Source organism: Mauremys reevesii, linkage group 1 (genome assembly GCF_016161935.1).
Source record: "Mauremys reevesii isolate NIE-2019 linkage group 1, ASM1616193v1, whole genome shotgun sequence".
Taxonomy (NCBI): Eukaryota; Metazoa; Chordata; order Testudines; family Geoemydidae; genus Mauremys; species Mauremys reevesii.
In genome coordinates, this window is record NC_052623.1 from 234,616,441 (window position 1) to 234,641,959 (window position 25,519).

Here is a 25,519-nt window from a genome sequence, read left to right on the forward strand (position 1 = left end):
TATTGTAAGGGGATATCAAACTACATCACCATAGAACAAAACCATACAGAAGAGGGACTTCAAGTGTTTAAAACAATTTTTGTCAAAAGTGAACCTAAATTCAGTTTTAATTGCTTTATCAGATCAGTGAGATTAATTTGTTTGGATGGTCAAACAAATATATCAAGAAAGAAAATGACAAACGATTGAATAAATGTTGTGGCCATTACATTAAATGTCTGATTTTTTTTTAATACTCATGATGTACATATTATATAGAACACATCAACTCAACATTATTAGATGATCCAGGATACAATCCAGAAATAAATTGGGAAACATTCAAATCTACTTCTCTCAACTTGCAAAACCCCCTGTTAAAAATCCATCCACTCATTACTATGAAAATCCCACTTTACTTTTAATAAATAGACAAAACAACTGATCACCTTTGTTTGAAAGTTCTTGAAAGCAATAAGATGGTCACAAGACTTGATTTGACTGCTTTGCCTCTCTACAAACTCAATAAGGCTTGCTTTTTTTTATAACTGATTCGTGTGCAGTATTAATCCTCTAGCATATAAAACAAATCTCTTGGAGGCTGGAACTCCATTGGAGGAGGACAAGGAAGCTGTTGTGTTCTGAGAATTAATCCATCCATGGAAATCAAAAGCCAGCCACTCACAATACAGTAATCAGCATGTTTTATACTATGAAAGCCTTACATTTCCCATTTAGAAAACACAACTATTACTCCATTATGTAATACCACAAAAAACCCTTTTATTTATTTGTGTTTGTTATTATTTGCCTTATACTTATGGGTTTGTGTATATTCCATTGGTGGGCATACAACCATTGAGTTAAGAAAAGTGTCTATTCCAAACTGGTTAAAAGGAAAAGGGAACTCCCACTGCTTATTCCACAACCAAAGATTTATCTGGATTTGCTTTGTGGACAAGATTTTAACTCTTTATAACCCAGAATAGAAAGAAATCCTTTGCATTTTTGTTTGCAAAGAAAGCTCATTTTCTGTCCAGGATGCATTTTTGTTCATCTTACATTTTCATCACTGCATTATATTATCTAGTGTAAATTCTGTAAATGTGTTTCTAAAATAAATCTGGTAATCTTCTGAGATTTTAGAATTATAAATTCAAACACTTCCATTTTATTTTTAAGTGCTAGTGCCTTTAACAAATCCTTCATTAAAGTTTTTAAGATAAACTAAAGATTAAATCCATTTACTTTTACAGAAAAACACTACATTTATTACATTTATTTTGAGAACCTAAAAATTGAAAGTTTTTTCTTTAACTGCGTGATAGAACTGAGTTGCCATACTTCAGTGCTATGAATGATGATAAATATAGCTGATCTTAAATAATGATTTAACTACTAAGCTGTAGCCTAAACATGACATGTAAATTTTATGAGAGTTATCAAGGAACTGGAAACTGACAGTGTAGACTCCACAAAGAACACAAAAAATATTCCCTGTGCCATTTAACTAGAGGTGGTACTGAATCCTATATGGCTTTCATAAACTGGAATGCAACAGATAAAACAATTCCAAAAAATTCTTCTGGTGTGCTGTCAGACACTTTTCTGTCACATTATTTAAAAATCACAAATAAGATATTTATTATTTTGTTGTTTTTCTTTAGGCAAAACATTTGGCCTTTTGAAATCAAAGAGAACCTTTTCTCTCTTTGATGTTTATATTAGAAAGGAGAAGTGATAGTCCTACCTTGTGATCATCTTTTTGTTTTTCAACACTTGACTACATAAAATGGCTAAAGAACTAAAAGGTGCTGCAGCCCCATAGCCCCCAGCCTAAAGCCAAACATTGCCTAAAATGAGTGCACTACTGCTGGACAATAAAGTCATCAAGTCAGCTCTATGGACACGTCAGGTGAACACTATAAATGCCTAGATCATGTGTTTAAATGGAAGGATTTCAGCTTCCCCCAATAATTTAGGATGCAGATAAGCATAAATATAAATGTATTCAAGTTTAAAAAACGACATTCATTTTCCCTTTGAATATGGTTGTTTAAACTCTAATACATTTATATTGACAAAAGTTTATTATTCCAAATAAAGTGATGAGTGAAGTGATAGTTGAACATGAGCAATTTAATTTAATAAGACCCTTTTGTGGGACAGAACAGAATTCATTCATAGCAGTAGTATATACAGAGTTAATAAAATTACCATTAGATAACTTTTGTTCTGCTTAATGCATCAAGAGCCATGTTCCTTAATTTCTAAAGCAACAGTTCAGAACAAGAAGAGTTAATCATGCACTTTTTCTTCCACCCATCTCATTCATGCCACATTCCACAGTGGCCGGGTCCAACAACAATATAGGAGGGTACCTAAAATGAAGAGGCAAGGCCTTCCATTCTTCTGCCTCTCTTGAATTAATTAACTGGAAATGAGTTTTGTCAATGTTTTGGAAAGGCGGAGGGGTGAAAAGAAACTGCTAGAATTAATCACAGTGAGAAACTACCTCTTCAGCCGTCTGCCAGAGTTCAGAAAACCCATGAGAAGTGCAAAATAAAAGGAGAGTGGGCTGAGTTACAAGCCAAAGGAACAAATAAAATTCAAATAAACATCCAAGTCTCCAAAATATAGACATGCGCCAGAGCAGAGGAATGCAGCATCTGTTGCCACAACAGCTTCAACTTTGTTATTAACATACTCAGCATAAAGACTGAAAGTAACAAGGTAGAAAAGATAACTTACAAATAATTTAAATACACAGAAGGCAGCATTGTATGTGTTTAATTCAAAAAGTATTTATGTACATCCAATCTCTCACTGTCGTTGTATTATATAAATACAAATATATAAACATTCTGATTTATTTTTTGAAGTACCAACATTAGCTAGTTAGAACTGATTCAGTGCTGCTGCTTTTAACACATCACAGAAGTGGTATCCCACAGTGATTTTTTAACCATCATTATCTTCAGGTATAAAAATGAGATAAGTAACCATTAATCAGTTTCCTGGCTTCATGACACTTTTCCACTAGCAAAATAAAGAATTAATGAAATTACTGCCAATCTCCAGTTTGAAAAGGTTTTTGCATTTGTGGTGTTCATGTGTCACTGTGGTGAATGATCACTGTTTGACAATTTCTCTGGAAAAGGTCATAACACTTCCAGCAGTTTAGAACTTAAACTGAAAAAAAAAATGGAAATGGAAATCCTAACAGGGCCTTCATACTGTATTATTTGGGAAATAGCCTTCTTTTTACTTGGTGACAATCTTCAAAAAGTTTACATGGGACTGCTCATGAAGTCGGGTTCTTTCGAACAGATTTCAATATTAGCTTCTCATCCCGTTTCTCAATCTCCAAACCCATGTTCTTGAGGATGGAATTGTCTGCCAGTCCCTGCTGCTCCATCTGTGCAATAACCTCTTGGTTTCTTTCGTTTTGCTCAGTGAGATTTTGGATGGCATACACGGCCCACTGATTCACAACTATAGGAGAGAATTAAGGAATTTCTCATTTTACAAACAAAACAGAATGCTCATTTTAATTCTGGAATGAAACCTCCTCCTCCCCTCCCCCCAAGATTTCTAAAATGCAGTTTAGTAGAGAAAGATACTTTAAAAGTATGATCCTGCGAACACTTGTACATGAATAACATAGCTCATATGAGGTCCTACTGACTTTAGTCAAGTTAACCAAGTTTTATCTTGAAAACAAACAAACAAACAAAAAATTCACCTACTAAAATAAAAAGGGACACTTTCAGATCACCCCTTCTTCTCTTGACACACAAATTCTGTAAAAACAATTTTAAAAAAGCCAAATCTAATTGAAACTCATAGGAACATTTCTAACACAAAGCTAAAAACAAAATCTTACTGCAATTTTTGCAGCATTGTGCACTCGAGAACCTGAAAATGAAATTAGCTATAAACAAGACACAGTGAAGCTGATTGGCTATTTTCATTTACACATTGAGAAAGCTTTCAAAAAAGGAAACATAGTCAGTCAGTTGCACCTGTATTAAAATTGTTCATGTAAATGATAAATGGTGGTGTTAGTAACATAGGAGACTTGTTTTTAAGAAACACAATATTTAGATGAAGTTATACAACTTCAGTTCCTACTGCTTGGGTCTCTAGCATAAAACCCAGTAATACTCAGAGGACCACTAGTAGGTAGTTCCTGCAGAGACGTTAATGTTTGTATGGACACAAGCAACAACTCATTTGACTCTAAAGCGAGTCCCTTCTGGCTAGGATTGAGGCACGTGTCAGAGGAATTAAATTTCCAGCAATATCAATCTGGCATCTTCCAAGAGAACTAAAATATTCATTTTTATGAAATGTCAGCTGTTAGTCTCAATTCTGTAGTTGAAAAACTATGTTATGGTATCTTTTCCAAGACACCCACATGGGAGACAGACAATTCTGAATAATTTCATATAAGCTTCATATGTAGAAGGATGTGCCAGTAGGGCACCAATTATTTGCAACACGTACATTCACACATAATAGAAGGATGCACATAATTTACTCATCTCCTTGATGTCTTTTGGGCTGGACAGGGTCTAAGTACAGAGACATAATACATTTCTATGGGCATTTGCCTACGGCAGAGGAAAGGAATGGGGAAGGTAGGAACCCAAGCCCAAAACATAACATAACAAGATGAAAGGAAGTCCAATTAATTATTATTATTTCTGTTGTGGTAGAACCTAGAGCAGAGATATTCAGACCCCAGTGGTTCAAGAGCCAAATTAGCGATCAACATTACCCAAAAGAGCCACAGTAGTGTGAATTCATTGTTTCATTTACTATATAGATAGTAAGCTCTTCTGGACAGGCACTGTGTTTCAGATCTAAACTAAGGGGTTATGAGTAATTCATGACATCAGAGGGTTTCTAGTAACAAGTGATGGCTCTGAACTCATGAGGGGGTGCCCAGCATAATGGGGCCCATTATTGGTTGGTCTTTAGGAACTACCATAATAAACATGATTAACAATAATAATAGCATTAGCTCTTCTCCTTACCTGGTACCCAGCTAGATAGGGCTGACTAAAGAGGCAGCTAGACTGATGTCATATAAACCAAAGGATTCTAGACAAACACTTATCAGGTGATAGCACATTTGTCACATATGATTGACTGTGTATAGCATCCCTAAAATTGGAGTAGGAGGAATCTCCAGCAAGGGCATTGAATTATACATCTTTTGGCTAGCGGCAATGATTGATACCTGTATTTTAATTAGTGTTACATCAATAAAACTGCCCTTTACCTTTCAACAGTGTATTATTATTATTATTACATTAATGCACTGTGAGAACAGAGACTGAAAAGTTCAACAAATGCCAGTTTCTAGGGCCTTTCCCTAAAAGAGTCAGAAGAAGATTTTTACCACCACCTTCCTCTTTCATTTTTGAATTTCTGGCCAGTGGATGGATTTGTATGGGGCCAGAAAGGGATTGGGAAATCAAGACCTGGGTGAAGCATGGGAGCAGGTAGGTGAAGAACCATAAAGGAGAACAAAGGTCTTGAAATGGGAATTCAATAATGAAGAATATCCACTGTTCCTCTTTTGTGAGCATGTCTTTATTGCGGTTAAATGAATGTACAAACAATGATGGTTATATAAAGATATATTAACTGGTCATCTCTCACTGTGGATTACCAAATTTTGCAGTTAGATGAGTATATAAAATAAGTTGACCAATACCAAGGAAACTAAACCAAATGTAAAGTAGAACCTCAGTCATCAGCACTAATGACAATAGTGGACAAAATCGAGTGGGAAAGCATGCAAAGTAATGAAAGCTGTGGATGAGGAGGAGAATCAGGATCGCAGTCCAGCAGTACTTCCCTAGCCCTATTTCAGGGCATTTAACGAAGGCCAGAAGGAGAACCAGAAGGTAAAATGATGTTCCCCCAGTGGACTGTGTGAAGCAAGACATCACTCACACCATCTCTGCCTATGGCATAGCAGCAGAATTTCACCCACTGAGTTCCCTCTGAGATATGGCTCTGAATATATCATCCACAGGGAGCAGATCCATTGAGAAAGGTGGTGAATTTTTTAAGTAGTAATGTTTCTGAGCCAAACTATAGTTTGTTTTAAAATATGAGATTTACTGTATTTTTAAACAATTAAAATTTGTATTACTCTTTGCATTGCCATTACAGGACATGAAGATGGTAATAAGATTAATTCCTTATCATACTTCCTGAAAATGTGTGCTAACTCTAGAGCAAGTGATCTATTCCTATTGTCCCTATGTCAAATTAATTTGTGACAATGTAATTTCTAGTATACCCTCAATAAAAATTATCTGATGAAACCCATTATCATCATCACATGATTTGCCATTAGTGACCAATGTACTTAAAGCTGCAAAATGGTTTCAATAATATTTTCACTTGTTCCTAACTTTCTCCTTTCCTTACACAGGTTTTCCATTGTACAATTCAGAGCCATGAATATGTATAACTCTCCTTGTTAGCATGCTGAGAGAGAGAGAGACCCCTGGATGGCTGTATGCAAACCTAGACAGGCTTAAGTGTCAGCAGAGATTAAAGTGAGTCCCTAGCTAATATGCACATTACCCTCTTGTTCCTCTCCAAAGATAGATAGATAGAGAGAAAATTAAACATATTCTAAAGTCTCTAATCCTTCCAACACTTTAAGCACTTTATTGTATACTCAGCTTTAGAAAGAGAGCTTCTGAGGTTTCCATAGCTACTACAAATAAGAGCATGAGCCTGTTTGTTGTGAAACGACATAAAAGAAAAAATGCAGCAAGCATGGTAGATCTGATTTGGTAGGGTTGTCTAAACTTTTCAACAGTACATTTTGAAGTGTCAAATTAATGAATGTTAGGCAAGGAACTGAAGATTACAGTATCTTTATCACACTGGAGCTTCTATATAAAGAAGGGAGAAATGGAAAGAGTAAATCCTTGTTCCTTTTGTGAGAATTTCACTTCTTAACAAACGAAAATATACAAGGTATACTCAAGATATATCTAGTTTGCACATATTTATATAACTTCTCTGAACTGAAGCTATTTAATGCACAGACCCCAATATTTAGTTTGATTTATAGAAATGCTCTAGGCTTCCTCAACATAACCAAAACATTCATCCTAAATACAGCAGTTCAAGTAGCTGCTTAAGATAACCCACTGCAAATCACCCTTGAATAATTTGCCAACCCACAATTCCAATTACCTAGGGAAAAAGATGAGCTTGCACTGTGCCATGAGATTGTGCTATCTTGAATTAATATTATAAATGATGTGGGTGAAATCTTGACCCTACTGAACTCAAGAGGATTGTTGACATTGACTCGGGACGGGGACGGGACAAAATTTCACCCTGTGTTTTTATTGTACCCACTAAACTTGTGCTAGGGTGTATGGTTAAATTTTTGTTAGAAGTAGTAGTGTGGCATGGAAACAAATGCATTATGAAAGCAATCACCACCTTGCTAATTAATTATTTCAATGTGTTTGGAGTGAAAGATCAGCAACATTATTGAAGAGAGCAGTTTACCTCTTGCTAACAACTTAGGGGCAATTCCACTCCTACCCACAAGGCACATACCTATACCTTGATATAACGCCAGCCGATATAACATGAATTTGGATATAACGCAGTAAAGCAGTGCTCCCAAGGACAGCGTTATATCGAGGTAGAGGTGTACTTATGAACAGTTTTGTAAAACACTTTGAGCAATATGGGCAAAGAGTGTTATATAGTAACTAGGTATTATTATTATATACATCACTTGTGTCTCTCTGAATAGGTAAATAATTTATGATAATACTTTATTGAAAGTATGTAAGTGGATCTTGTGGGTCAGAGTTGAGGTGGCTTCCAAAATGTACATAGTGAATTTTTACAGGTTATTATTGTCATTAGCTAATGTACAGAACTGAATAATAAGATAATAAATAAGGAGTAATGAAATATTTATATAAATTCTCTTAAGTCCTTTTCATACTTTTTAATTCTTAGATTTTTCAAACTATAAGGTTTTTTTTCCCAGAGTTTAAGTCACTTAGGTAAAAATATCCTGTATGGCAGTTTCTTAATTTTTTTTAAGGAATAAGGAGCCTTCAGAGTCAAAGTATGGATGGCATTAAAATGACATATTGAGTATACACCTCGCGATATAACGCGACTTGATATAACATTAATTCAGATATAACGTGGTAAAGCAGCGCTCCCGGAGTGGGGGAGGGGGCTGCACACTCCGGTGCATCAAAGCAAGCTCGATATAACGCGGTAAGATTTTTTGGCTCCCGAGGACAGCGTTATATCAGGGTAGACATGTATAAAGTTTTCTTCCTTGACAAATTCCTAGCATGCTATAGAAAACTGTCATCAGCAAAAAAATCTGCATAGTACCAGACTCTCTAGGTATTCAGGGATGGGGTGGAGGAGAGGTGCAAGGGAGAGTTCTACCTTTGTACACTTAGGGTGAAATTCTAACAAGATTCCCATTGACTTCAGTGTGGCCAGGAGTTTACCTCTAGGCTTTACGCTTTGCAGCAGTAATGGGGCAGAGATCTTCACTTTCTACAAGAGAGAAGTCCTTGATTACTCTCTCAATGCAGTGTAATAATTCAGTCACCACTTTCATAGCAGGAATATTTTTTGCACCATATTTTCCAAATAAAGAGTGGATACAATAAATAAATGATAAATTTAACCCAAAACTGTACTGAATATGTTTTTCTACATATAATGGTTATTGATGGAGTTCTACTTTTTACATCTCCTTTTGCCTAATGAGCAAAAGATGTCATCTTTTGTATATTAGTTCCATTATATCATTGACATTGGAAGCAGCTATATAATTTAAGTAATATGAACTGCACAGTAGGAACAGACACAGAAATGCCTTGTCAGGAAACTACATAAAACATTTGAAGATTTATAATCCCAAATGCTTTATATTCCCTTCATGACTTAAAACAGTGGTTCTCAAGCAGCGGTATATCTACTCCTGGGGGTATGCAGAGGTCTTTACAGGTTGTACATCAACTCATCTAGAGAGTGGCCTACTTTTACAAAAGGCTACATAAAAAGCACCGGCAAAGTCAATAAAAACTTGAATGTTTCTTACAATGACTTGTTTTATACTGCTCTATATTCTATAAACTGAAATGTAAGTACAAGGTTTATATTCAAATTGATTTATTTTATAATTATATGGTAAAAATGAGAAAGGAAGCAACTGTTCAGTAATAGTGTCCTGTGACACTTTTTTATTTTTATGTCTGATTTTGTAAGCAAGTAGTTTTTATATGAGATGAAACTTGGGGGTACGCACGACAAATCAGCCTCCTTGAAGGGGTACAGTAGTCCGGAAAGGTCGAGAGCCACTGATTAAAAACATAAAAAGCACCACCAAGAAAATCAAAATATAAAGAACAAAAAATGTAAGCAGTTCAACTTCTTAAAGAACCTGTCTGAAACAGGTCTATATGGCTAGAAACGAGAGAAATTTAAATACAGTACTTGCTAAACTGTGTCTGCCAAGTTGCAGCTCATAATCCGAGTCTCTAGGTGTTCTATAGCCAAGAATAAAATACGAAATGTCACATTAAAAGACTCGCTTCCATTTACAGAAGCGATTGGACTACAAAAAAAACAAAAAAGAAATAAACACTTTTCCCCGTAAGTCTTTCAGTCCTTTCAGGCATTTTCTATCACAGTCACTTGAAAGATAATTCTTTTTGCCACTATAGAGGTTTTCTAGTTAGCTACTGGCACAGTTAGTCACAGTTTGGATCAGCAAGCTGTGATTGATCACATGTAGCAGACACACAGACTTTTAGTCCTTCACTGTAAGCCAATTCTTTTACAAAGAACTACAAGTTATTTAATTCTTCCTATGAGTAGATTACAACAGTTTCTCACAGCCCCAACCACCGCGTAAAGACAGTAACAATTCAATACAATGTCTTTTTTTTTTTGTGCTTTATATAGTATTTTTACTTTGGTTTGCCATTTTGTGTATTTTACCAATATTTAGTGTGTATGACACTGTCCATTTGTTTTTTGTTTTTTTTTAACGCTCTCGTGTTGTTACAAATGTTTCTGATCCTACACATTACTGACATTACATCCTCAACATCAGATATTCTTAGGAATTAAAACTCATACAATTTAAAACCGCTCAGCATGCAAGTCTTAGCATATTAGCAATTTAAATATTGCACCATACTAGAGTTATATATTAGCTCTGAAGAGTTTGGGCTACTGTTGTTTTTAAGAGCTATCACAGAAGTGGCGATTGGCTTAGGAAATTAAGTTATCTTTTGCATTTAACAGAAGGGAACCAGTGGCAATACAATCTCAACCTGGAAAGAATGTTTTTTTACCTGGATTGTAACTCTTGTTCTTCAAGATGAGGATGCAAACATGTATTGCACTCAGGTGTGTGCGCACCCTGCGTGCTGCAGCCAGAAAAGTTTTCCACGGCGGTATCCGTCAGTGTGGCGCACATGCCCTGTGGCTCCTCATGTCCCCTCCCAAGGCTATAAGGGCAGCACTGCCCTCCCTGCTCCTTCGCACTGGAGAGTAGCCTAAGTCTGATGCAGAGGGGACAGAGCATGGGTCATGGAATACACGGCTTCATCCACAACTTGAAGAACCGTAACAATATAGGTAAGTAACCGTTCTTTCTTCTTCAAGCGGATACAGATTTTTATTCTACTCAGACGATTCACATATAGTATCATAAGCAACGGCACTTGGAGTCTTTTTAAACAGTGGCTGAAGTATGACCTGGCCAAAGTTCGCAGTCTCCCTTGAAGCTGTTGCGATGGCATAATGATGAATAAAGTATGTATGTATGGAGTACAAGGTAACAGCCCTGCAAATGTCCAGGATAGGTACATCATTCAGAAAAGCTATGGACGTTACTTGAGCTCTTGTCGAGTGGGCAGAGAAACATTGGAAAGATGTTTTGGTCATATCGTAAGCAGTGATAATACGGAACGTGATCCATCTAGAGGTTATCTGGGCCAAGATCGCTTGGATCTTCACCCTAGCGGTATAATAAACAAAAAGTCAACAAGACTGTCTAAACAATCTAACTCTGTCTACATAAAAGGCCAACACCCTTCTTACATCCAAAGTATGTAAACACTCTCCTTTCGGATCATCATAAGGTTTTGGAAAGAACATAGATAGGTATATCATCTGTTTAGGGTGGAAGGCCAACATTAAATTTAATTAAAAACTTTGGGTGAAGTCTCAAAGAGACCTTGTCCTTAAAAAAAATCCAAGAGTGTGGAAGGCCTGCTGTTAATGCTTACAGTTCACCTACTTTCCTTGTAGATGTGATGGCAATAAGGAAGGCCATTTTCTAGGACAAATGTGCCCAGGAGCAAGTAGCCACAGTTTCAAACAGAGGTCCCATGAGAGTGGCTTACACTGTGCTAAGGTCCCATTGAGGATCTGATGCTTTTACACGTGGACACAAGCGAGTAATTCCCTTGAAAACCCTAGCAGCCATAGGGTTGTAAAATACTGTTCTCCCCTTACCAAGTGGGTGAATGGCAGAAATGGCTGCCAGGTGAGCCTTCAGGGAGCTTAAGAAAAGGCCAGAAGACTTCAAATGCAGTAAGTATTCCATAATGTTCTGGATACTCGCTCTCATAGGCTGAATCACTCGAGCAGAAGACCAAACTCTTCACTAAATAGGTGGATTTAATTGTTTCTTACTGTTAAGTAAAATCTCTTGGACTGCTGCAGGCAGCTCATCTCTTCCTGATCTAGATATTGAGAAGCCATGCCATCAGTTGCAGGCTGTTGGGATCTGGATATAGAACCTACTCATGATGATCCCAGACCAGGTTTGGAAGAGAAAACATAGGTTATGGAAATTCCACTGAAAGGCTGCAAAGATCTGTATATAAGCATTGTCTTGATCATGTTGGGGTGATTAGAATCATCTTGGTGTGATCCTACTTCAATTTGAGGATGACTTTCTAGATCAATGGAATCAGAGCAAACACATACAGTAGGCCTGGTCCCCATTTCAACAGAAAGGCATCAGTCAATGAGCCAGGGATGAGGCTAGCCAGAGGCCAAAAACTGATGGCATTTCTTGCGGTCTTTTGTACCATTCTTCTAAGCAATTCCTGATATGATTTAAAATCCTCCAGGAGTGGTGAGGATGAGCCTTGGGCTCCGGAGTCCTCAGGGGAGGGTGAGAATGAATTGCCTGGAGCCAAAGTAGCCTCCCAAGATAGATCTTGTTTGCCCAGTAATCTTGTTGGGCTGGTTGTTAAGTAGGGAGAGCTTCCGGTTGCTCTTCCAGTAGACTAGGCTCTGATGTGGACAGCTCCAGGACCTTCTCCTGGAACTGGGTAGAGATCAAGATCTGAGGATCTATGAGCCTCTTAAGAGTTCCCCATAAGCCAGTAGGGCATCAGAGGCCAAAATGTTTCAGTCCACGTTGGCCTTTCCTTACTATGTGACCAATACCCATCATGGTTGAAGGTCTCCCTTTTGAGGTGGTCTGGTTGATTTACTGGACTTTTTCTTGCCTTGGTATGGATAGAGATAAGTCTGACCCACATCCAAAGGTGCCCTTTGAATAAGCGGTCAGCACAGGAGGCACCCAACCAGGCCAGGCTACTGTCCAATTTCCAGTGGAAAAGGTAAGGTAAGGTCAGGTAAGAACAAGCTAAGGTTAGAACAAGTGGTGGAACTGCAGTTGGTACCATGCCTCAGTTCACAGAAGGTCTAGCTGCTAAGTCTAGTACCAAAGCAGGCTATGCAGGAGCATGGTCTGGCTTCAATACCCATGCCAATTAAGGACCTGGTACCAGAGGCAAAGTTGAGGGTGCAGTTAGTGCTGAATTTGAAGAATGTCTCAGCCCCAATGAAGTGTGCACCCATTGGGGCTGAGATGGCACAGATAAGGCAACCTTAGATTGCCCCTTAACTGATATTGATGCTGGTGTTGGCAACATTCTGTCCCTGATGCCAAAGAAGTTGAAGGCCCAGGATGAGCCAGAGATGACAGCAGCTCCACCAACTCCTACATCAACAGTGAACCAGGGACAGACATATGAGTAAGTGAAGGACCTGCTCTGTGTGTCTGTGTAGTGGTAGGTACTGAAATGGGTACCGCTGAAACAGTGTCCGCTGGTACCACTCTTGACAGCCTCTGCCATGACGGATCCAGAGTTGACAGTATGTTACCAAGAGTCTCTTGTTTCATTGCCAGGGAGAGACAGGCTGATAGCTCAGCTCTATTTTGGGTACCTGATGAATCTAAGTGTTGCTCCAATCTACTCTCTGAAGTGGAAGACAAGCCACTCATTGAGCTCAAGTGGCTCCTATAAGTCTCATGGGTCCTTTTGCATGGAACCCCCAAGTTCAAGAGCCTGTTCAAAGTCTATCATAGTAGTGGTTGACTGTGCATAGAGAAAGCAAGCTGGTGCCAGTGCAGAGGCCTCATGTTCCAGGAAGTGCTGCTCCAGGCACAGATCCTAGAACTCTGAGTATGTTTCTTGAAGGAGTGGCGGATGCTACACCTCTCCTTGACATGTCCTTCACCAAGACGGCAACCAAAGTGTGTGTGGGTCTCTATTAGAAACAGAGTTCCCACACAAAAGGCATTGCTTGAAACCCAGAGAACACTGCATGTTCAGGTACTCAGCGACACCTACTAATTACAGTCGCAAATAAACTAGAATAAAAACTGAAAACAGTGAAGAAAACCTACAGGGTACTAACTACTTACAAAATTAATTAACCTAATGGCTAACTACACAGAAAAAACCATAAGGAAAACCACATGGAGTCGTGCAATTGGTATGAAGGAACTGAGGCAGGTCAGGGTTCTGCTGTCCTTATATAGTCTTAAGAAGGGCCATGAGGAGACACACACCGGGCATGTGTGCTGCTCCAACACGTACTACTGTACTACCAGCTCCAACATGATGGTTGCACACACACCTGAGTGCTATACATATCTATGTTTATGTACATATCTATGAATTAGGTTTTAAGTGTTGTATCTTAAATTCTTGTAATGCACTTTGAGCATTCACCAGGCATAATTGTAAAAAACTGAAATATATAAGGAAGGTCAATAAATTTCAACTAGCATTACTATTTATAACCTAGTGCTGTAACATACATAACAAAACCATTCAATCTCTGCTCCCTATAATCTGCATACATAATTGACATGTATTAAAAACTAACTGGGAGTGATGAAAACCATACAATATAAACAAATTCAATACAGAGAAGAGAGACAGCCAGATTTAAAAATTACAGGAAACCTATTTTTCACACACAGTTCAAAGAGGAGGAACTTTACTTAGACCTTACCCAGGAAAAAATCCTAATAAGTCCAAACAGTCGGTTTACTTATGTGCAAAGATACTTGATAATTGATTCTACAACTATTAGAACTGAAAATGCCAATATTTAGGTCAGCAGAAGTATCTCCCATCTACAGTGGAACAGTTTGGTTTAAGAGCCAATGTGACATTGGGTATGGGGGCAGGCGGTTAGAGAAACAACCACTATACTAATATTCATTTCCAGTATGAACTGCAGGGGAATTTCTGCAGCAGAATGGTTACCCAGCGCTTGATCCCTGGTTCCTGCAGGAAAACCCATGAGGGGCCTAATGGTAGGGACATTTCAGGGGATTCTGACAGGGATTTGTCCCTGATCGTACTACGAGAGGTGGGTTTTTTTAACTCTGTGCAACAGGCAGGGAACCAAGACCTCTCCCGACTCCAAACTATTCTGAGAGATTAGCAGGAGGTTAGGGCCATCCCTCTCCAAACTAGCTATCTTATGCAATCTCCCCTACTGCTTGGCAGCAAAGCCTCCTGGGATATGCATTATCAAGGCTTCTGCAGCAGACACTTATCCCTAGCATTCTGATCTCTACAGGACTGGAAAAGGGATGACAAGCATGTAGCCCTTTGAATGGATCCCATTTACAAGTTTGTGCCCACAAAACATTTACTAATAAAATGAAGTTGAGTCTGGGCTGCTTATGCTGTACACCAATTTTTAGAACAATACAGTTCGTATTGACCAAGATTTTAAACCATACCATTAATAGTTTATAAATTAAAAATGGCAGCTCTGTGTGATTTATAGCAGACCTATTTCACTGTTTCTACAACAGTTTCAATAATTTGTAATCAATTTGTAATCAAACAGAAAAGAGATGAACTTAAATATTTTTCTACTTCCCATAACTCTGCACATTTCTTCCTATACTTCCATCCCTAATTCACCCCTTAATTCACTTGGTCTCTTTCTCTTACTATTGAATTTACAACTTTTTCATGTTATCCCTATGCTTAGAACCTTTCCTAATCCCATGTAGCAAATGATCTCCATCTTCTGACCCATTTCTCCCTCTGACATTCCAATGTAGATCTCCTCTCCAAGATATATGGCTTCTAATTTGGGTCCTATTTTTGTTGTTACATATGTCTAAATTAAAAGGCAAGTTTTTCAAGGGAGGCATTTATCATAAATTGGTAGATCAGAAAGCCAGAAAGGACCATTATGATCATTCTAATCTGACCACCAGCATAACCCAGGCTATAGACACTCGCTCAGTAATTCCTGCGTCAAATCTTCCTATTGAATTATTGGCTATCTTTTAGAAAGATGTCCAATCTTGATTTAAAGACTTCAAATTATGGAGAATTCACTATGTCACTAGGTAACTTGTTCCAGTGGTTAATTACTCTCATTGTTAAAAAACTGTGTCTTATTGTACTCCTGGGGAAAATCTGTGCCACTGAGGTGCAGAAGAAAAATGCCTCCCCTCCCTCTGCAGATTCTCTCTGCTTCCTTGCAGAAAATGGTTTCTGTTCACTCATTCCTCCCAGCAGCTCAGACACTCTGTTTGGGCAGCTGCGGGAGAGGGCTCTGGGGATGCCCCGGGGCCTCCACAGACATTAGTCCCAGTGGGTGGGAGGGGAGGGAGAGGAGGACAGAGATGGAGTTCCCCCTCCCCCTTCCCTGCACAGAGCTGCCAGGGCTCAGTCAGATCAATCCCTAGAAAATTCCCCTGAGCTGCAGGAAGGTCTGCACCACAGAGAGAGAGAAGGATTTCATGGGAGCGGGTCTGGGTGTGTGGGGGAATGAGGCTCAGTGGGGTGCGAGGTCTGAGTGCAGGTGGGTGAGGCTCAGCAGGGTGGTGGTGGACCAGGTTGGGTGCAGGGGGATCTGGGTTGGGCAGACAGGGGAAGCAGCTCCCTGTACAGTGACTCCTCCCCCACCCACGCACCTGGAAACCATTTATTCATAAATATTTTAAAGATTCCTTTACCCATTTAAATTTAGGTAGTTGACAACAGTTTAATTTTGATCATTTCAAGAATATTATTTCCTAAAATTTCAGATTGACCTTTGTTTCTTTTAAAGCCTGACATATGCCTATATTCCAAAGTCAATTGTTCTATAATGTTTAAGAAAGCTTCTTGATCCTGAAAAACAACAAGACATAGTCAGCATATAAAACTATTTTGTGTTCCAATCCAGCAAGTGTTTTGATGCCTTTACCAATGGCGGGGAGCGAAGATAACAGGCAATCCTGTCTCATACCCCTAGACAAATTTAAAAAAAAGAGGAGTGATGACCATTAACCACAGCTGATGCTCAAGGATGTGTATATAGGGCCAACATGCCCCTATACAACTGATTTTCAAAACCAAACCTTACCAAATTCTGACTGAGAAACTCCTATGTATATATGTGTGTGTATGTGTATATATATATATATACACACACACACACACACACACAAACTCCAGTCAGTCGAAGGCTTTCTCAGAATCAAAAGAAAACAGTAGACAGGAAGAATTGCTAGAATTATCATAGGTCAAGGTTGTTCTTATATTATCAAATAGATGCCTGCCAGCAATGAATCCAGACTGGTCATGGTGAACATATTTTGGCAAAATTACACTCAATCTGTTGCCTAGCGCCTCAGCATAAATTTTACCATCCACACTAATTAAAGAAATAGGTCTGTATGATGTGCAATTGGTAAAATCTGTTCTTTCTATAAGAATGACCCTAATTTTTGCCTTCTTCCGTGAATCTGGAATCTCTTTCCTCTCCGATATAAACAATTCAATTAAAATAGGGACCAGAACTTGCTTTGTTGTTTTATAATACTTCACAGAAAACCCGTCTGCACCCGGAGCTTTATTTGATTATAAATACTTGAGAACTGTAAATTCAAATTCATTTGCAGCAATCTGCCTATCAAGAGCTGCAGTCTCAGATATCTACTTATAAGTTCAGGATTTGGATGTTCTGAAGCATACAAAGTATGGAAAAAGCTCGGTTTCAAACATCTGTTTGATGCCAGTTACTAATCTCCCTTTTCATGTCTAATCAGAGGGATGGTTGATTTATCTTGCTTATTTTTAAACTTTCTAGCTAAAAGCCTACTGGTTTTATTGCCCTTTTCATAATATAAGTGTTCGCTCAGCCTTGCCTGTTTGTAACAGGTTAATCTCATTTATTTTCTTATACGTGCTTTCAGGTCCTGTTGATTTATAACTACCTTCCAAAACAAAAAGTGCTTTATCCAAATTCTCTTCTTCAGGAGCTCTCATCTTTTTGAGGTATGATGCTTTGTTTTTAAAGATTTCCCTCATTACCATCTTTACAGCATCACAAAGAAATTGTTATTGATCCCTTCCTTATTTCCTTCTATATATTTCTGAAAATCTTCTTCCAGCTCTCTAAGGGAGAGAGAGAGTGAGGTGTGTGTGCGCGCGCGCGTCCCTTTATTTTTCCACTGAGTCTCAAACTTCTAATGTAATATATGTGGGGGCATGATCAGACCAAATGATAACTCCCAGATTAGCTTTTTTAACCAAATTACCCAAGGACATACAAACAAAAATCATATCAATCCTGAAATAAGATCCATGAGTAGCAGAATAATATGTATAGTGCCTGACATCTAGATTCATCTTCTGCCAGACATCCACCAGAACAAATTTACACTTGCTCCTTCCAAATACCCTGTGTGTACATTCAATCAATCTAAAGTAGGATTAAGCATCTCATTAAAATCCACCTCCATTAATAATATGCCATTCCCTAAAACTTCTTAAACCCCTAAAAAACTGATCAAAAAAGGTGGTTGCCCTTGATTGGGAGCATATAATTTGACTAAGGTGAGATCCACATCTTTGATAAATACATTGAATAGCATTGGGCTGACGACAGATTCCTGCAGGATCCCACTAGAAACTTGCCCACTGGGTAATGACTCCCGATGTGCAATTACTTTTTGATATCTATCAGTTAACCAGTTTTTAATCCATTTAATATGTATTCTCATGTTCTCTCTCTTTATGAGAGTGAAAAGCACAAGGTTGACTCATCTTAGCAGCATTACAAAGAATTAAAATAATTACAGGACCAATTTTAATATGGAATTTTTGTCTAGTCAAGTATTCTAGAGCTACTGAGCTACAGCAAACATTTAGGGATATCAGGCTATTTTTGTAACAATGTCTCATATGCCAAAGATTACAAAACTTTAAAAAATTAAGCCATAACCTCTAGTTTGTTTTACTTTTTCCTATACTCAAATCGGTAACACTAGCTTAAAACCATATATGACACATTCATTTTTGCTGCTTAGGCTGCCAATTTTTTTAAAATTATGACTTACATTTTTAATAGAAACCCATAATTTATGAGTAACTATAAATCTTTTAGCTTCAGATGAGAAAGAATAGTCACACTCTTGATCAATTTGAAGTTGAATGCTCCACAGTTATGATGTTCAGTATTAAAGTTCTCTCTATCACCATAATCCCCTCTAATATTCCTGACAACTCTACTGAAATATTACAATTATCTTGCAACTATCAAAGATTCAGCAGGTTGTTACATTTACAATTAACTTTAGTTACTGTTATTTAATCATTCAAAACTCCCAGATTTATATCTTTTTCTTTGATATAGAAAAACAAAATTCTTCATGGAAATTCTAACACGTAGCACTAATTCTATCAAATTGTTATTAAAACCAACCAGCAAGGTGGAGAGTTGAAGCAATAGGAAAAAAAGGCACTGTTCACAAGTTGATTAAATATTGGGCAGAGATTCAATTACTGTAGTAACTAAGTTTAGTTTTTCTGTTAACTTGCCAGGGAAACTTAGGGGCTTTGTGTGTGTCTGAGCATGTGCCACGTGTGTATAAAGACAGAAACATGTACACTACTTCAGTAGCTGTTCAAAGGCTGGCATGAAAATCTACCAATCTAGGCACAAAATTCACTCAACCTATCCTTCATTTTCTATGATGAGTGATAATGAAAACAAGAATATTTTATACTCCCATGTAGAATTGTACAAGACTGATTTTATACATCTTTCCATCTGTACATTTTTACACCTTTGGTGTGCTAAATATACAGCTGGCTAGGAGTGGATGCTACCACTTCTTTAGTATTGTTACCCTCCTAGCTGGTAAACTTTTGGCACCAGATCAAATGGACTAGCTAATTTATACCTGAGATGGGTTCATATAACCTGTAACTTACTATTCATAAGCCTCCAGTAGAGTGCAAAGGAAGCTGACACATTCAGTACAAAAAACTCTCTTTTTTAGATCTTTAATATATTCTTCCTTAGAGTGTGCAAGTCAGCAAAGTACCTAAACACATGCTCATCATTTAGCACGTGCTTAACTCTTATTTACTTCAAAGGGACATAAACGTGCTTAAGTGCTTTAGTTGATTCAGAGTCTTTGGGTAACATCTGTGGCATATTTCCTGTCTCTGCTGTTACTTAGGATTTTCTAATGCGCCATGACACACAAAGAATAAAAACAACTGAAGTGAATGAAAATACTTCAACAGCGCCATGTACACCAGGTGATGTCAATCAGTGTGAAGCAAAAATTTTGAAGCGAGCATCAGAGGAAAATATATTTTGTGAAGTTTTTCCTCTTAGGTTTATACAACAAGGCTGCCATTAGTAAGGATGAGGCCTGCTTCAAATTGTGCTCCAAGGGAATTTCATGACCATATAACCTAAAACATAAATCTCTACAGATTTTTTTCAGTTTGATTTTTGTTTCATTTTTGGGTGATTTACACTATTTATTTTTAAAAATAAATGTAGCTGAATTTCAAACCAAATGTTTTGAAATGAAAAGTCAAAAAATTTCATTTTTAAATTACCTAACTTTATTTATATACTGCAAATAGTTTTGGTGCCCCTCAAAAAAGCATTTTTTTCTGTGAATTTACTATTCATTGAAAAAAATCATCCAACTCTAATTGCAGTAATCAAGACAGAAGATGTCACCTGTAAGAGAGCTTTAGTGATGGAGAAAGAAAGGATTTTGGAAATATTGTGGAGAAAGAAATAGTAAGATTTGAACATGGTCTAGATGTGTGGAGCAAGCGTCAGAAAAGAGTTTAAGATGGCCCCCAGTTTACTGGCCTAAGCAACAGGGAAAATGGCATTGTTGTCAACAGCGACAGAAAATAGGGTAAGGCTGGAAGGATTGGGGAGGAAAGATGCAGAGTTTAGCTTTGCCTATGTTACGTCTGACATTTCTGGAGAGACATGCAAGAGGAGATGTCAAAAAGACAGGTTGAAATATGGAAGGTTGTTGCAGAAGGCATTCCATTCTTAAAACTATTTCTGGACCACTCCTTTAAAAAAGAATTTTTGGTTCTCAAATTTCTCATGCTTAGTCTCAGCCCAGAGGGGGATTTTTTTTTTTAATTTTTTTTTTTTTTTTTTTTTTAAGGAAGGAAAATCAAGCAAGCTATTTGAGTAATAAGGCAGTGAAATATATTTTCTCTGTTTCATCTTTTGGTGCTCTGTAGTAACTCAAAATCCACTTTCTTTCAAGCTTGTCATGGATTTAAGTCATCGAAAGAGGATTAAGGCAGAGGACAAATATGACAAAATTTGTTTTAGAAATAATGAGCTATTAACTTTAATTCCTTACTTTTACATGCATGAGTTGGTGTTTTCGGAGATTATTCTTCTGAAGGCATTTCCAAATATTATAATGTGTGCAAGAAGGTCCTCACAAATGTTATAATATACCTGGCATTACTTGGTCCGGATCGGCACAAGTAGTACCTGTGTACTGTGCTAATGGTCATAGTTGGTACTGGTCGGAATTATGAAAAAGGGTGAGGATTTCAACTACACAGACTTCCAAATGTACATCTCTTCCTGGGTGTAACATGGCACGTTTGTATGTTCTAAAGAAAGCTTGAATTTTATTTATTTACTTACTTATTTACCCAGGGTAAGCACAGCTCAAAACCTTTTTTGGTATGGAAGATTCATAGTATAAATGCATCCTGGGATGAACAAACTACAGGAAGCACAGTGAACTGCAATGCTATCCTGGAAATCTAGATTTTATTTTTAATCCAGTTAATCTAATCTCCAAGGACATTAATAAGAACAAAAACAAAATATGATTGCCAGCATCACTAACCTGGAGGAATACCATCACAAATTATACCCTGTCTAAAATATAGAACCTTGTGGTTGGGTCAGTACCGGGATAAAGTACCTCTAAGAAATAACTATATACACACACATACGTATCACCTTTCATCCAAAGACCTCAAAATGCTTGGCAATTGTTAACTAATTATACCTCACAACAGTCCAAGAAGTAGATGAGTATCAACTCCATTTTATAGAGGAGTAAACTGAAGTACAGAAGGTTAAGAGGCCTGACCAGCTTCACACTGCCAGTCAATGGCATTTGGACACAGAACTCAGGAATCTTTACTCCCAACATGATGTCCTAATCATTAGACTGCAGAGCAAAAAATAGTTATAAAAACATGGTATTTTTCATCTACAGAATCTCTTCCCTGAACTGCCAATCACACTTCTCCTCTTGCTGTTTAGTGTTTTTCATATTCGGAAGGACCTTGAATTTAAAGGGGAGAGTGCACTCATTTGTCACAGTGACAGGACAGGTAAGAATTATTTGTGCAGCTGGTAGAGGAAGGACATTCTGTATTCTCTCTCTCTCTCTCTCTCTCTCAAAATAAATAAATATGTATCCTGTAAAGGAAAATAAAAAACCCAAGCTAATTGCAGAATTTGTATGAACATTTAAATTCACCAAAATCAGGAAATTCTCAGTTAAGCTGCTCAAACACCATCCTTAATTCTCATCTGTTAGCGCCTAGAAGACCCAAACAGGGCTCCAGACTCACTATACAAGGCACTGTACAAAGACAAGGTAAGAGACATTCCTGCCACAGACAATTTACAATCTCAGTAGACAAGTTAAAATGTTGGCGAAAAGAAGTATTACCAGCCTATTTTACATATGGAAAATTGATGCAAAGGGAGTTTGGGGATGGGATTTTCAAAGCTGCCCAAAAATGCTGGGTGCCCAGCTCTCAATCACTTTTAATAGGAACTGGGCATCTAATTCTCTTAGGTGCTTTTGATAAACCCACTCTAAGTGACTTGCCCAATGTCAGATAAGAAGTTGGTGGCGCAGTACAATTGGGACTGGAGTCTGGATGTCCTCAGTCAGAGGCCATTGCCTTATGGCATAGTGCAACCACATCTCTCAGGAAGCCCTGTAGCATGGAAGATTGAGGGCATTTGAGCTGCTCACTATGGATTAGCACCTATATGGAAACCACACAGAAAGTGTAGCAGCAAGCAGAGATTCTGCCTATTAAAGGAAGGGAAAGGAATCAGCCCTGATGCTCAAAAAGGATTCAAGCTCCTATTCAAGGAATGGGTGTAATTCTGTACCAAATTCCAGCTCCTGGATAAATCAGTTCAGCTATGCATGAACGCAAGACATATGCAGAAGGATTTATATTAAAGTCTGTGTAGACACCATAACCAAAAACCTTTCAGAATTTCTGGGTTTTTAAAAATCTCACGAAGAGGAGTTGAATTTGGCAGACTTGGCAAGATAGTGCTTTCCTTTTTGGCTGTCACCCTTTTTATTTTCTTCCTAGTCTAACCCACTCAGCTGCCATCTTGTTTCGCCATTGGCACTACTGGCAAGAGGGGCCAACCCAATCTAATCCACCACATTCAGGGTCCTCTGTTCTCCTTCCAGATCCTGCTCCTTTCCAGCCCACTAGGTTTCCATCAACAGCCTTTACCTCCTGGCTGAGTCACCAACAAATTATTGTTTTCAAACCCTCAAGGAGTGTGATGCCAATCAGTACTGGTTTATAAGCAACACAGTATTAATAATTCTATGTGCTCAAGAATGAGAGCAGCAGCAACACAGCATGAAATAGCACACATGGTACAAATGCCCCCAAGGGGAGACATGCCCACTAAGACCAGGAGATTTGAGTTTTACTGGTACATTGAGAACCACTGGTCTACAGGGAGCAGGGTAAGGATAGTGTGTTTCAAATGGGAAGATCTTGGTTTGTAGACAGTGATTGGGAGAGTACTGGTACTGTTTTCTCCCTGTGCACACACCATGTTAGGTGAAATACTATTGTCCTGTCTATGTCTATGAAAATATAGAATTGAGTAATGCACCTAAAAATTGTTGAACACATTGAGAGAGTCTGTGGCAAGCTTTTCAAAGAAAGGCCATGTACTAGAGAGAGCCATATTTATGTGAAAAAGCCCAACTATATGATGGCTCACTCTAAACATTTAATAACCCTTCTATTTTTGCTTTCTACTGGCTTCTGTTCAGCAATGAGGCTTTTTCACAGTATGTGGCCTGTTTTAGGTTGCACTCTGTAACTCTGAAATAAAATGTCTGTCAATTCCCCCAAAATTCTTTCCTGGCATTTTACAAAAACAAACTGCCATTGTTGTAGAGCATAGCAACTTGATTTCTTCTAGCTTTAGCCGGAGGTTTCATGAACCACAATTATACTAGCTGCTGCCATGAAGTCAAAAATATTTTGAATCTACCTCTCAGATAACTTTCAGACTGAATATAATGGTAGAAGTTTAAAAGGGAGTATCTGAAAATTAGCTTTTATTTATATTTTCTATATTTTTATCCATTATCCAAACTAAGGGGTGTGTGTGTGTGTGGATTCACAGCAACCACTGGAATAAGAAAGCCTAAAGTAACCACAGGTTTCCCTTTCAATAATGAGAAGCAAGAATTGGCAGCATAAGTGCCCAGCTGCGTGATTATTTAAAAAAAAAAAAAAGCAGTCCCTGTTTTTCCTTCAAGTATTACTGCACTTTTGGTTACAGAAAATTTTGCCAGACTGGAGTTCATATAACACAGACACTTACTGTACAGGTCATTCAAGTTCAATCGACTTTCTGTTGTATTCAGCCAGAGGTAAAACAGCATATTAGCAGAAGTGTAAAAATCTTCATTCCAATACATCCATACAAAATCTGAACACATTTTGAAAAACACTATATATATATTCAGACCTGTATTTCACTTCTTAGTTTGGAAACAGAGCTTTGGAAGTAGTGGCTTATTCAACAGAATTATGTAATGCAGAAATAAAATTCAAGACAATTACAGAGGTGCGTTAACTTTAAATGGCAGAACTTACCAATTGTTATCAAACTGCAATAACTTTGATAGACCAATTAATCCTACTCTAAGTATAGGGAAAAAATCTGTTGACTTTTTCCCACAGACCACCACTGTCTCTCTAGAACATGAGCAGTATGCTTCTGGTGCTCCTAAATGCCAGAAACAGAGCACAAAACAAATGGAGAGCAAGCCACAGGGCACTCTATTGCGAATTTAAAATGTATTGAAAACTCCTCAAAAACATACTTGCCATGCTTAATAAAAGTCATTACAAAGGTATTCATGGGAGGTTATGGCACAGCAAAATTCTGCTTAGAGAGGCATTTGTCAAGGCAACTTTGAGTTAGGCGACTCCAGTAAATATTTGCTACTTTCAAATTTACCATAAAATAGACCTTTTTGACCAAAACATTGATCCCAAAGAATCCCTTTGATAAGTAATTAGGAAAGGATTACATTTCCTTAAGAAGAAGAAGAAAATAGTTCCTAACTGGACACACATCGGGTATGCACTTATAGCTTTTTTTAATGGCAAATAGCAAGCTTATTTGCCATTAACTGCAGTTTTACTTGGTTTCTTGTATGGATTCATTTTTATAACATAGGCTTGTGCCACTGGTGCTGAGCAAGAAAACTTCAGGGGAGCAGAAACAATACGGCCATGAGCATCCTTCCTTTGGGGTGTGAATCTTCAGATGCCATATAAAAAGCCATAGCCCCAGTTCCACTCCAATTTCTCTTCCCTCTATCCAAGTCGCACAGAGGCCAAATCTTCAGCTAATGTTTATCAACACTGTTCCACTGACTTAAATGGAACTATGTAAACTTATGCCAGTTGAGGATCTAACTCAAAGAAGCTGTGTAGATGGGTTGGAAGTAAATCTATATGCACAATCATCTGATTAATTTTCTTTTACTTTCGAAAACTGCCTGTTTAGATACCCTGCTAGGGAAAACTAACCCATCATCCAATTCTTA

The 25,519-nt window shown here is 37.9% G+C and overlaps 1 protein-coding gene across 1 annotated transcript in view; it reads right to left on the reverse strand.

The window, feature by feature from the left end:
* Nucleotides 1–210: 210 nt before the first annotated feature.
* The window catches only part of ATXN10 (ataxin 10), a 171,621-nt gene continuing 146,312 nt past the window's right edge, over nt 211–25,519 (reverse strand). Inside the window, 1 exon segment of the mRNA XM_039520427.1 lies at nt 211–3,474. Coding sequence (XP_039376361.1) covers nt 3,284–3,474 — 191 coding nt within the window. The 3' untranslated portion in view covers nt 211–3,283.